Genomic DNA, 13,882 nt, shown 5'->3' with positions numbered 1-13,882 from the left:
AAAGGCTCCTTTGATCATCTGTGCTTATGTAAAAGTGCGCCTCATAGAAATGCAATATATTATTATTATTATTATTATTATTATCAGCTGTCAGTTTATAAAGGTAGTTTGAGCTTTGGAATTTCAACGTGTTTCTTCTACACTAACCTAAGGTAAACTTTTTAATAGACTCTGTGCTATAACTCCGTTAGTTTCTTTAGTTGACAATTGATTTTGTCTAGCTCCACTTCATAGACGACCAGGTTTTTCATTCTGAAAAATAATGTTTCAGATATTGAAGCATGATAGGGAGTTATTCAGTACCATGTATTTCTGACGATTCACACATGTCTTTATCGTGCTGGATTTTCAGATAACAAGAATAATAATAAATTAATAACAAGAAGAACCAACAGTAAAAAAAGGTGGAAATTAATTTTTGTGTGACGGGAATATTCGAGTTGTCATGGAATGACCCTAGGCCAGTTATTTTTTTCTGTTCAAATGCCAACCATGTGGCGTTTAGTTTATTTTTAGCAAAAAAAGCTAGAAAAAGCGGCAAATTTGCTAGTTCCCATAGTACGAAACTATAAAATAGATGGGTAAACATGATGTACAAATAAAGGCGGATGAACTAGAAAAATTTAAATGAACAAATGATTCTTTTGAAAATCCAACTTAACGCAAGTATTACCAAACTTCAAAAAATGAAAATTACACATCTAACTCAAATTTTTACGCTGAATCGTAATATCAGGTCAGAATAAGCCTAATATGAACATACGCATGTGTATTTAACAGCGGGAGGGGGGCGGGCGGGGGCGGGGCGAGCTATATCGATTGAATTTGGAATGCAGAGAGTATAGTATATGAAGAAGAAGAGTCTTGTCTCGGATCACGTCTCACAGCCTATATGGCTTTATATATAAATATAATAAGAAAGAAAAGAATTTGTGGTGGTGACTCGGTGGCGGTGTGAAAGAAGAGAGGGGGGTGCTGGCAGCAACAGCAACGGCACATATGCCTATAACTATAACTGTATACATACATATACATGGATACTTTGTCTTCTTCTTTCAACACTAGTCTATATAGGGGAGAGTTGTACTAGTTGACGTTTTATTTGTTTATGAGCCCCCACTTCTTTATTTCTCAATATTTTTTATTCCCGCTAGGCTTAAAAAAAAGAAAAAATTTGCTATCAAAAGCGTATTTTTAGTTTGTAACAATTTTCTTCGTTTACAACCAAAAGCGCTTTGAAAATTAAGGAGGGTTGGTCGATTCTCGGGGCAATTTGCTGGAGTAAACGGGGCAGAATGGCCCATGCTATTCTTATGGGAAAAAAACACACCTAGCGATGGCGTCATGAACTAAATTTTCCGAAAAATTTTCCCTCCCATCTCTAACCCAGCAACACAAGTTTCCCCCAGAAAAGGTGTCTTTGCTATTATTGCGTTTTCAAGCAATACTCTTCCCCCCGTCACTACTAAACCCCTTTGTTTCAGAAAGACGTGGGGGAGAGTAAGCAATTCCGTATACCCGGCAGCAGTGCACGGCTCTCAGAAGTGGAGATCTGAACGAAATCAATTTTGAGGGTGGGTAGGGAAAGAACACAAATTGTTTTAAAAATTCGTGACTCACGGGTGCCATAGAAGAAACGCAGATCTTTTTTTAATACCATTTGCGTTGCTCTAGCATTTCCCAGTGAGTCACAATTGGAACCTAAAGTAAACCCATTTACATATGGGCCTCTTTACTGTCTGGACACTTTTAGGTTCGCCAAACTCCTACCCTTCCCATTATTTTAAAATTCTAAAAAGAATTAGGATTGTTTCTGGCACCCGAGAAAACCTACAGAACAATTTTCATTCACATCGAATGAAAATTTGACCACTTTTTCGCCTTGCGAAAACAGCGGTTTCCCGTAAGGTTCTCTCGGGTGTCCGGGCACTTTTGGTGCCTACTGTACAACCATTATTGACGTTTTCGGTGTTTCTGCTGAAGAGCGGTCGGTTCCCAAGTTCGAAGTCTTAGGTTCAAATCTGGGTCTAGAAAATGTTTATTTTTTTTCCGTTTTTTATTATTTTTTATACAGAATTGATAGAAGACCTAATTTTGTTAAAAAATGCGAGTTTAATCACATGTTATTGAACAAAATTCGAATGTTTTTCCTTTGGCCAGGGAATAGGAAAAAAACTGTTCTTTTGCTTAGTCTAGTAACGCTACGCGTGGTGGCAGTAGCTGCTCTGATGTCGTTTTCTGGACCGTCCGCACTTTCCTTCTCCCCCTCTCCCCCTCTTCCACCCACCCGGAGGATCTCACTTTGAAACACAGCCTCAAAAAGCTGTGACGAGGCCTTACGGCCAAATCCTACAAGATGACGGTACCATCTCCTCATAGACCATAATCATGTTTTAAAATAAACACCAAGGGCGTCCAAGAGGCTTTATAAATAATGGCAGCGTTGCATCGAATCCGTGAAATTCAAATTTTCGTGTATTTTGTGCAGATATCCTATAATTCTTAGTAGTAAATCTGAATAAGTCGTAAACTAAATTTGAATAAGATAATCTAAGTATTGAACTATTGATTTCATGATTTACATGAATTGTTGATCTTTGAGCTTGAGCTTGAGCTTTCAGAATGTGTAAAGGAAGTGGATATGTCTTGATTAGTTTAAAGACTACGAGAAAGCGCTGTTTTTCATGGTGAAATGGCAAAATAATGGAGTGGCACTGACGATTCTGTTTTCCGATGGATTTTCTCCGTGGAGAAGAAAGAAAAAATTTAAATCTTACAAAATATTGAAGGAAAAATAATGACAAACAAAATAGTCGGGGGGTTTTCCTATAGTCGTATCAGTCAGTCCCACATAGCTGCAAAGTAGGATCAGTGTTTTGTGTTTTTTTTTTTTATTATCTATAGCGAATTCTACGGGTAAATTTGAATTTTATATTTATTGCTTATTTTGAATGGCCTACTTTGCCTTATACGTTGCGATTTTTGTAAGGGAGAGTTTCCAGGAAAAATCGGGAAAAATTCTCGCATGCATGGGAGACTTGAGGGGAACCTCAAGGAGATTAAATAATTAACTGTAGTCAATCAGCAATTAGGATCTATGACTATTCAAAACAGAAAAATGGTGTTCATAATAAACCTCATCAATCATTTCAATTATTAATTACATTCACTACTTCTTTTAGATAATAAGGGGATGTTAACGGGATTAGCAACACCAACCTATAAGGTAAATTAATTGGATAGAAGAAACGTATTATAATGATCCAAACGGGTTTACTTACCTGTAGCCTATACAGAATACCTATTAGAACTAACAGAAAATAGCCAGTATAAAATCAAGGTTTTCTCGAGTTTTCTAGGCACTTGTAATATTAAGATTAACGGTTGACTCGTTTCTTGTATAATGGTACATGTTTTACAAATACAAAAAGGTGATATGATAAATTCAAAATAAAACTATCGTCCCTTGATTCTATGAGTTTACTGCGTCGATGCCATCGACACCTCCACTTTTCCCCCAGTCAGAATTTGCGTAAATGAATCCGTCCTTTTCCACCGTAACGCCACACACCGTAGCCCCACCCGTGTACTCGCCATCGGTTACATTGTGTCCTCTTTCCACCATGTCCTTGATTATGTCCTGTCATATAGATTTCAATAATTAGCACAGCTTCAAACTATCCGGTAATCGATGTCCAATAGTAAATAAAATTTACCGCTGAAAAACCTTTTTCATATTGAAAGTTCATGGGAAACAATTGGTGATGGATCCTCGGACTGTCGATGGCTTCTTTGATCGTTTCACCAAACCAGAGATTTCGAATGATTGCCTAATCAACTCTATGAGTTAAAATATTTGATTTCTTGAATATTCCTTATTGGATCTTATTACATAGGCTGTTGCTGTAGTGATTTTAGTGCCACCGGCCGCTCCTATGACAGAACGGACACGGCCAGTTGTCGAATTGACGAGGATGGTGGGCGTCATGGAAGACAAGGGCCGTTTACCCGGTTCAATGAAATTCACTGGACTGGGAGGCATCTCGTATTTGTGGACGTTCGGGGTAGAAAAGTCATCCATCTCAGCGTTCAGGATTATACCAGTCTGCTCTGAAGCAAATCCAGCCCCAAAGCTGCAACAATTCAATTAACTATTTTAGTAGCTATTTTCTTTTGGTGAAGTGTGCATTGTTTTCATGCTTACAAGTGATTCAAAGTTGACGTGATGGCGACGGCCATTCCATTACCATCCAGGACAGAAATGTGAGAAGTGCCATGATCCTCCGGACTGTAGGAAACTGCGCCGTAAAATTCTGGGTTGTTAGAAGTAAATGAGTCGTTGATTTTAGCGTAGGTTTCAGAAGCCAGAGCTTTAGACGACAGGATATCAATCAACTAGAACCAAAAAAAAAAATAGGTTTAAGGTATACTCTACGAATGATTTCGTGACTTTATGATTTGATCTAACCTCGTTTACTTCAGGAACGAAATTAGGGTCGGCCAATTTCGATCGTTGTGCGAAGGCGTGCTTAAAGGTCTCCGCAATCCGATGGTAATTACTTGGATCACGAGACGACCTTCCAGTGTTTTCGCTTTCAATGTGACCGTCTAAAATGTTGAGGATGAAAGCAGTCAAAATTCCTGATCCTGGTGGTGGCATAGAGTACACTGTAATTTTGTTTTTCAATTCCACTTTGATGGGAGCCTTCCATTCGGGGCTGTTGAACAACGCAACGATTTAATAACTGCCTTGATATAGAAACGGCAAATCATTCGCCATGATTATAATTACCGATATTGCATCAAGTCTTCTTTGGTTATAATTCCACCTTTCTTCTGTATATTCTCAACTAATGTGTCGCCTAGGATTCCATTGTAAAAACTGCCAACACCTTCGCTAGCGATCGTTTTCAATGTCTGAGCGAATGTTGGATTCTTCACGACTTCGCCTAATTTCTTTACTTGACCCGTCTCTTCATTCAAAAAAACTCTAATTGTAAACGACATCACAGTTTGTAGCAAATTAATACAGCATGTAGGGCAATATAATGAAATTACCGCATTGAAGGCTCTTCCATGATCAATTGCTGTTCCACTTTCAACGCGTTGGCGAGGTGACTGTTGACTTCAATTCCTTTTTCAACCATTTCAACAGTTGGTAGAACTAAACGAGACCAAGGTAGTTTCCCGTACTTCTGATGGGCAGCCCAATATCCAGCTAATTCCCCCGGAACCGCAACGGCCAAACCACCTATACCACACGCAAGAACAACAAGATAAATTATTTTAATCACGCGGGGGTTTTCTACCAACTCTCTGACCATATTGAGAGCTAGATGGCTTCTTTTGAAACATATTTTTGGTGGCGGCGATAGGCGCTACTTCTCGTGCGTCGAGACATTGAGCTGTTTGGTTCACTGGATCGTAGAGGGTCATAAAAAAGCCTCCGCCAATTCCGGCACTCTGGGGATTAACTGCGCCGATGCAAAAGGCGGTGGCGATCGCGGAATCGACTGCATTTCCTCCGTCCTCCAACACCACACTGCAAAAAAAGAAGAAGAATTAAGAGAACCACTCAAATGTTATTAATTATAATTGTAATCTGCGATAATACCGTCCGATTTTCGAGCAAGGTATGCCGCCAGAGCTGACAGCCGCTTTCTTGAATTTTCCCAATTTGGATGGGGTCGTGACCTTCTTGAGATCGAAAATTTCGAATATCATCCCAACGCCCAGTAAGGCCATTAATACCAAAGCAACGGTTGTCCAAAATATTCTTGTCAACAACTTTTTTCTGTTTCTGCATTAAAAAAATAATAATAATAATAATAACAATAGTTTGAAATCGTTAATTATTTATCCGCTGGTTTATACAACAATTTCACAATTCAGTTAAAATGCGTCTCTTTGTAAATGATGATGTTATTCCGACTTATAGGCAAACACAGCACAAGAAACAAAACGCAATGTAAATACGTCATGTCTACACTATTCAAAAATCTGTTGTTCGCAAAACTAGGAAGTTGTCAAGTTGTCTAGAAAATATCGAGGAATGTGATAAAAGGTTTCCTACTCTTTTGCCATGATGTGTTGCAGAAGATACGTTGCACAGATGGAACAACGAAAATTAAGAATTTGAAACGACGTAAAACGAAAAACACGTGAAATCAAGGAAGCAGATTTCGTTCGCTGTGATTATAACTGTTGTGCGCTGGACTTTCAAAGTTGAATTCTTGTTCGGCTGTATACCTTTTTCCAACTGAAGACAAATACAAAGAGAACAACCGGTTTGCCACACTGCTGACCTTGCAGATATACACACTTCACTTCTTTTGTTCACGATTTCGTCTTTCAGCTAACATGTAGTTGTAGCCAATCAAGGCTACCTTTTCTATTGATTTAAAAAAAGTGATTCCTTTTTTTTTTAGATTTACTCACGGCGTTGACCTTGAGTCGAGAGTTTTCAGGTTTCCAAATCTCCGACTCCCCCACTGCACTTTTACTTTTACTCTGCAATAATTGCGTAATGCGGCGTGATGTTTACATCGATTTTTCTGAATTGAATTTTCTTAATGGGCGCACAGAATTCAATTTTGTCCCAACAATGCACTGGGTTAGCGCACGGAGTCACGGTCCTCACGGGCTGGATGACTGGATCACTAAAGTGACGTCTGGTTCCCGTCCACTCCTCAACCTTCCTTCTCGCGTTATTGCCGGCTTTTATTGATACATCACGAACACTTCTGGTGTTTTCTCTTTGGATTGAGAAAAAGGGTGTGGCTGTTACACTCATAAATGAGGAAACCTTGACCTCTCTACAGACACTTATGGCAAAAATATGTCAGTTTCAGAGCACGCAAAACTCAGGTCTTTGAGAATGCATTACACTTCCGTTTTCCGCGGAGCCGGTGAGTTTCCCAAGTCCTTCGTCTGGGTAACCAGGACAGACAATGCAATAATCATTAATAACCGAAGTTATTCCCTGGTGACACTCCAACAAACAGTGGCCAGTATCAAACAAAAAGTAACACTATATGGACTAAAGTGTGAATTTCGACACAAGAACGATGACGGTTCAGGCCTTGTGAAAACCTTGACCGGTATACTATTTTTACCCGAGCCACTTCAGGAACAATTACAGTTGTTTCCGGTCAATACAAGGGCAAGCTAATAGATTCAATATTGGGTCAACTCACCAGAAAACTGATAGGAAAATGAGATCATCAAACCAATTGACGACGTTGTTGAGGTTTGAGGTTCACCAATGAATTCATTCAATCGGAGATGATGAGATTTTGAGTTGCAGACCATGAAACATTGCGTTATAAATTTATTTAAATCTTTAAATAAATATTACTGAATTAAATATCTCAAGAAATGCATAAATAAATCGCCATAAATAAATTTTTTTGTCTCAGCCGCTAACTTGAGGAATTCCGCTGTAGCAATAATTGCACGCTTGTGATCCATGATTATACAAATATTCTTCAGCATTAAAAGCCGAACCACCTAGTCCGAATTGTTCAACATAATAAAATTATCAACTCGTGTAATTCATTGTTAAATAAAAAATTGAACCAAACCGTTCGACGTTGCATCACAGCATACACCGCCAAGCCTCTGGCAGGATTCAGCCCCTAGACTGTCTTCAGTTTTCAACAAATCGTCGGTGCATTTTACGCTGATGTTGCTGTTATAGCAAGTGTAGCACAGAGCACTGGATTTCATCTTTCTTGGGTCTTCGTTAGCTAACAAATGTAAAGAATAAGATCAGGAAAAAAATAAATATCAAGTAATCTATTTTAATTATACCTTTGTCAATGGCAGGTTCGGTACCGCAGCATGTGCCAAATAATGAAATGCATTTGCTGGCTGTCATAAATTCACCTTTTTCCAGCCTGTCAACTCTGAGTCCTTCACATGAACCCAATGAATCACCTATTCATAGAATTATTGATTAGTTAAACAGAAGTAATTTTTAAGGGTAAAATGACAAATTCAAACTAACCGGAAACAGTTGATGATTCAAAGCTAAAGGTTATTATTAGCACACAGGCAACTATTGGCTGCACAATAAAACACCAGAATATAAATTGGTATCTAACTAACTTTAAAAATAATTCCAAAATATTTCTTACCTTCAACAAGGAAATTGTCATTTTTGCTTCGGGTTCCGTAAGTATTTTATTTTTCCTAAAAAGGTTTCAATATTTATTTCACACTAGCGAGCTCAAATATTTCCCTTGAAGATTTAAATCAAAGCGTATCTAATGTAAATAAACTTTGTCTAAAACCATGGTTCAAAAACAAAAGAGCGGGTTGAACAACAGCAGAACGTAAAATAAAAGTCTATGAAACTTGCTCCCGGACTCGGGAAAGAATAACGGGACTTGATCAATGTATAATAAAAATTCAAAAGAAGCTATCACCCCAAGTCCGTCATGTATTGCATCGGTGCCCCCGGGCTTAAACTCGTGAGTGTCCCGATCGACACACCCAACTAAAGCAACAAAATGATTATGAAATCATTTTTCAAAAATTCAAAAAAAAATCTGATTTCATCAGATGGATATACTGGGTAAATTAAATCTACATCAACGAAAAACAAACGTAAAATAAAAAGTTTGGACCGTTTGTGGACACTGACCTTCTGGGAGATGCGCAGCGGGCAAAGTAACGTAATGGATAGTGCCGGAATCTTTTTGATATTCAAGATTCACTCACGGATGTATGAGAGCCTTGGTTTTTTTTCCGTTAGATTTTCCGTACCTACCCTTTTATCTGGTATTGGCGGACAGTGCCGCCCTATAGGCAACTTTTAAAACAGGCATACTGTTTGCTATTCATATCATAATATTTTTCACGTTTCTTCTTTTTGGTTTGGTGCATAGTATTTTATCACAGGCGATAATGAATTAAAGTTCACGGATGTGTTAGTTATTAAACGATTTCTTCCCCATAATTCAAATGAATTAAATCGCTTCAAAAAACCGAAAGTTTCGGTTTCATCACATCGATACGTAAATAGGACATTTTCACGCCGGTTTTTGAACCGGGAAGGAATTCAAGGTAAACGTAGAATAAGAACGCGAAAATCAGTAATGGGGTCCACACTCATGCTCGCTTAGATTTGTTGGCTAATCTGTTTACAATGATAGTGAAGCGTCAAGCGCGCTTCCGAAATTCAAGGTTGGCAAAATTAAAGCCAGACTCGTTTCGGGGTGGAGTAGCCCCCGAGCATCGGAGTGCCGATAGCAGAAGGACGAGTACGATCCACTCCCATGAGAACGCGAGAAGATGGCCGTGAAAGGACGATTACCGTGGATCACTTTCAACGTATAAAAAGAGCGCGTTTCTTGCACTAATTCAGAGCAGTTCTCCGCTTGCAATCAGTCTTCAACTCCCAAAAACTTCCACTAAAAAATGTACAAGGTATTTCAGCATCATTTTTCTAATTCATTTTTTATTTTAAGTAAAGATTAAAGAAATTAATTTTGTATAACTTTGTGTTTAAAGGTTTTCGTTTTCCTCGCTATCGTCGCCGCTGCCAGCGCTATGAACTTCGGCTTGGGAGCTCCTCTCCTCTCCAAAGTCAACTACCAGCCAGCTGAGTACACTCACGTCCGACCGGAAGTGACAGTTCAGCAGCCGGAATATAAATACAAGAGCGTGCCTGTTCCAGTCCCAGTTGCCCAGCCGTACTACACCGCTCCCGTTGTCCGCAACTTTGTCGCCGCTCCCCAGTTTGCCGCTTACCCCGGCTTCGGTGGCTTCCCATTCGGTTATTAAGCGAAAATTTTTATGATTCCTCCACGTACATTGTTTCTATACTCTTCGACCCTTTGATCGCAACAATAAAAAAGATTTTTTAACGACGTCAACTGTCAACTGTCAACTTCCGTATCGAAAATCGTAAATCGAGCTATTTTGGTTTATTTTTATATGAGCTGGTATCAAGGCGGGTTAGATCCATTTCTCACAATGGATTCGCGGAGTTAATATGCCAAGTTTAGCATCGAATTTCATTCAATCAGCATTCAATACATATAGTCAGCTGAACTAAACGTGGTTTACTAAGAATAAAAATTTTATTTCAAAATCGTGAGAATAGTTTATATACGATTTAACTACAATTGTGGGAGTCAACGAAATACCCCCTCGATTTTCATTCATCGAAAATCTCTCCATTATACTTATGGGAAAACCTAAGTCCCAATAGACGCTCCCATTTATACAATTTAACACCCAAAAATACCCTTAGAACTCTCTTTTAAAATCTATTATGCCTAGAATTTCTGAAGTTGGTTATATTCTTACAAATATTTTACTGTAGATTTTATATCACAGGATCGTTTTTTTTCATTTATTCGTACTTTTCAAGGGGTTTATACACTGCACTATATGCTATATCATACTGATTAATGAATAATTTAATAGTGAAAATTTATTTGGAATAAACCCTTTTATTTGCCTATTTCAACTATTCTTAAGGTGCTAAAATGAACCAAAAAAAGAAGGTGGTAAAGTCGACCAGAAGCTATACCTACAGGTGTGCTGAGTGTCACTATACAGGTTAACGACGCACGCACCAGTCGTTCTGCTTTACTGCTATGCATAAAATATACTACCACTAATTCGAGCGAAGTTGTCCACCAACAGTCAGTCACAAGGTTCTAAAATTTCCATGCAAAAATGTATAAGGTACATCAATATTCTTCTCAGTAGATTGTTAAAAAAAAAAGATAATTATATTAAAAGAGACGTGTTGCGTTGGAAAGGTTGTCGTTTTTCTCGTTATCGTTGCTCCTGCTAGCGCTATGAGCTCCGGTTTAGGACCTCCATTTCCCCAATAGTCAAATGACAGCCAACTAAGTACACCCACGTCCGACCTGAAGCACCAGTTCAGGAGCGTACAATTCAATTTACAAGTACAAGAGTGAATGCAAATTCAAGAGCGTACCTGTCCCAGTTCCATCGCCCAGCCGTCCTACATCGCTCCCGTTGTCCGCAACCTTACTCCCCAATTTGCAGTTTACCCCGGATCGGTGGTTTTCCATTTGACAAATGGGTTATGATTGGTCAACGGGTGCGTTATTCACGACATAATCGCACGGTATTAATAATATGTCATGCATCAGGTCTAGCGTTATATTTTATTTTGTCAGCTGAGCTTAACGTGTTGGTTACTAAGTATAGACATTTTATTTCATAATCGTGAGAATAGTTATATGATTTGACTACGACTGTGGGAAATAAACGTATGATACCCGTCAATTTTCATCCATTCAAAAAATGTCTTTTTTTTATAGCATTCACACTTATGCTGTTTTTCTCCTCTTTTTATTGTTTTAAAACAGACGATCACTGAGTTTCCTGCAGTAATTTTATTCCCAAAGGATGTACAAAATAGAAAAAAATGTTGCCGAAGATAAATGACGTTAATATTTCCACCTCTAAACATTAAAAGTGAAGTTCATCAAACAACATTCAAGAATTTGAGCACAGGTTGGAAGAATCAAAGCCAGACTCGTTTCGGGGTGGAGTAGCCCCCGAGCGTCGGAGTGCCAATAGCAGAAGGACGAGTATGATCCACTCCCATAGGAACGTGAGAAGATGGCCGTGAAAAGACGATTACCGTGAATCACTTTCAACGTATAAAAAGATCGCGTATCTTGCACTAATTCAGAGCACTTCTCCGCTTGCAGTAGTTCAGTCTTCAAGTCCCAAAAACTTCCACTCAAAAATGTACAAGGTATGTCGGCATCGCTTCTCGTAAATTCTTTTAAAATTAAGCTAGATAATTAATTCTAGCTTTATGTTTGAAGGTTTTCGTTTTCCTCGCTATCGTTGCCGCTGCCAGCGCTATGAACTTTGGCTTGGGAGCTCCTCTCCTCTCCAAAGTCAACTACCAGCCAGCTGAGTACACCCACGTCCGACCGGAAGTGACAGTTCAGCAGCCGGAATATAAATACAAGAGTGTGCCTGTTCCAGTCCCAGTTGCGCAGCCGTACTACACCGCTCCCGTTGTCCGCAACTTTGTCGCCGCTCCCCAGTTTGCCGCTTACCCCGGCTTCAGTGGCTTCCCATTCGGTTATTAAGCGAAAGCGTTTATGATTCCTCTACGTACATTGTTTCTATAGTCTTCGACCCTTTGATCGCAAAAATAAAAAAGATTTTTTAATGACGTCAATTGATTTCAAAATCGTAAATCGAGCTATTGCGGTCTATTTTATATGGTATCAAGGTGAATAACGGGAGCGATTCATTTCTCACGATTTACACGGAGTTAAAACGCCAAGTTTAGCATCGAATTTCATTCAGTGCGTGTTGTGCTGTTGTCAGCTGAACTAAACGTGATTACTAAGAATAAAAATTTTATTTCAAAATCGTGGGAATAGTTAGACGATTTGATTACGTCTGTGGGAATAAACGTAATAACCCATCGATTTCCATTCATCGAAAATCTCTCCGTTATACGTATGGGAAAACCAAAAACCTATAATAACGTGTCCCATTCATACATCAATATAACACCCCAAAATGCTTCCTTTCTTTTATTTAAAAATTAGTTATGTCCAGAATTTTTAAAATCGTGATTATGTTTTAAAAAATACAATATTTGAACAAGTAGATTGGAATTGGATAAAAAATTTTAAGGATTTTTATATGACGGGATCTTTATTTTTTTATTTTTTTTTCAGTAGGCATTATCGTAACACTATAATATGAATAAAGTTCACGGAAAAAATTACTTACAATTTATTTGCAGTACACCTTGCTTGGAGTTGTTACATTGACCTCCTTTATCTGCCAAGTTTGACTATTCTAAAGGTGGGAAATTTGATCAGAATCGGTGCAGATGTGCGGTACGTCACCATTTAGGTTAACGACACGCATTCGCTGTTCTGTTTTGTATAGCTGCAGTGCTGCACTAATTCAGAGCAGTTGTCCGTCAGCAGTCGGTTCAATAAGGTTCTAAAATTTCCACGTAAAAATGTATAAGGTATGCCAATATTCTTCTCATAGATTCTTTTCAAATAAAGAATAAGGAAATTAATCCTTTAGCTTTGTCTTGTAGATTTTCGTTTTCTTGGTTATCGTTGGTGCTGCCAGCGCTATGAACTTCCGTTTGGGAGCTCCTCTCCTCTCTAAAGTCAGCTACCAGCCAGCCAAGTACACTCACGTCCGACCGGAAGTCACAGTTCAGCAGCCGGAATATAGATTCAAAAAAGTGTCTGACCTGCCTATCCTAGTTATGGTCGCCCAGCCGTACTATTACACCGCTCCCGTTGTCCACCCTCTCCTATCCCCTATGAACTTCGGTTTGGGAGCTCCTCTTCTCTCCAAAGTCAGCTACCAGCCAACCGAGTACACCCACGTTCGACCGGAAGTGACAGTTCAGCAGCCGGAATACACACATAAGAGCTTGCCTGTCCCAGTTCCAGTCGCTCAGCCGTACTTCACCGGTCCCGTTTTTCGCAACTTTGTCGCTGCTCGCCAATTTCCAGCTTATCCTGGATTCGGTGGTTTCCCATTGGGTTATTATTAAGCGAAAAAATTATTATTCCAAAACATATGTTGGGCTAGCATTTTAATGATGTTTATCAATAAGGATAACGGGTGCGCTTCATTTCTTACAATATAAGCTCACGGTAGTCATAGATCAGGTTTAGCACTGAATTATATTGAATACGTGTTGTCAGCTGAGCTAAACGTGGTTACTAAGCATAAAATTCTTATTTCATAATCGTGAGAATAGTTATATGATTTGACTACGACTGTGGGAAATAAACGTATGATACCCGTCAATTTTCATCCATTCAAAAAATTTCTTTCTTGTATAATTTAACATATGCTCTTTTCTTTCCTCTTTTTATTGTTT

At 38.8% G+C, this 13,882-nt stretch overlaps 3 protein-coding genes and 2 long non-coding RNA genes across 6 annotated transcripts; 3 read left to right on the top strand and 2 right to left on the bottom strand.

Annotated features, from left to right (window-relative positions):
* Positions 1 to 3,346: 3,346 nt before the first annotated feature.
* Positions 3,347 to 6,338, bottom strand: LOC124189988 (scoloptoxin SSD14-like). 2 transcript variants are annotated; one of them, XM_046582497.1, is made up of 10 exons: positions 6,074 to 6,338; positions 5,615 to 5,800; positions 5,322 to 5,542; positions 5,059 to 5,251; positions 4,793 to 4,990; positions 4,469 to 4,718; positions 4,205 to 4,395; positions 3,893 to 4,133; positions 3,717 to 3,830; positions 3,347 to 3,640 (listed from the first exon to the last, which is right to left on the bottom strand). In XM_046582497.1, the coding sequence occupies exons 1-10, from the start codon at positions 6,082 to 6,084 to the stop codon at positions 3,473 to 3,475; spliced, it is 1,773 nt and encodes a 590-aa protein (XP_046438453.1). In that variant the 5' UTR covers positions 6,085 to 6,338; the 3' UTR covers positions 3,347 to 3,472. The 2 variants fall into 2 exon arrangements, with proteins under 2 accessions (XP_046438453.1, XP_046438454.1); XM_046582498.1 differs by having other exon boundaries at positions 3,499 to 3,640; positions 3,717 to 3,838; positions 6,074 to 6,256.
* Positions 6,339 to 7,313: 975 nt separating this feature from the next.
* On the bottom strand, positions 7,314 to 8,670 carry LOC124189989. The gene is made up of 5 exons (XM_046582499.1): positions 8,139 to 8,670; positions 8,009 to 8,066; positions 7,813 to 7,938; positions 7,584 to 7,748; positions 7,314 to 7,509 (listed from the first exon to the last, which is right to left on the bottom strand). The coding sequence occupies exons 1-5, from the start codon at positions 8,157 to 8,159 to the stop codon at positions 7,415 to 7,417; spliced, it is 465 nt and encodes a 154-aa protein (XP_046438455.1). The 5' UTR covers positions 8,160 to 8,670; the 3' UTR covers positions 7,314 to 7,414.
* Positions 8,671 to 9,281: 611 nt separating this feature from the next.
* On the top strand, positions 9,282 to 9,875 carry LOC124190087. Its single transcript, XR_006872819.1, has 2 exons — positions 9,282 to 9,432; positions 9,517 to 9,875. It is a non-coding gene; the product is annotated as an uncharacterized LOC124190087 (long non-coding RNA).
* A 1,754-nt stretch (positions 9,876 to 11,629) lies between these two features.
* LOC124190088 lies at positions 11,630 to 12,184 on the top strand. The gene is made up of 2 exons (XR_006872820.1): positions 11,630 to 11,752; positions 11,826 to 12,184. It is a non-coding gene; the product is annotated as an uncharacterized LOC124190088 (long non-coding RNA).
* Positions 12,185 to 12,896: 712 nt separating this feature from the next.
* On the top strand, positions 12,897 to 13,809 carry LOC124190120. The gene is made up of 2 exons (XM_046582690.1): positions 12,897 to 13,003; positions 13,079 to 13,809. Exons 1-2 carry the CDS (start codon positions 12,995 to 12,997, stop codon positions 13,547 to 13,549), a joined length of 480 nt encoding a protein of 159 aa, XP_046438646.1. The 5' UTR covers positions 12,897 to 12,994; the 3' UTR covers positions 13,550 to 13,809.
* Positions 13,810 to 13,882: the final 73 nt, after the last annotated feature.

This window comes from Daphnia pulex, chromosome 3, assembly GCF_021134715.1.
Source record: "Daphnia pulex isolate KAP4 chromosome 3, ASM2113471v1".
NCBI classification, from domain to species: domain Eukaryota; kingdom Metazoa; phylum Arthropoda; class Branchiopoda; order Diplostraca; family Daphniidae; genus Daphnia; species Daphnia pulex.
Note: the sequence above shows the minus strand (reverse complement) of the source record. Positions and strands in the feature narration are given on the sequence as shown.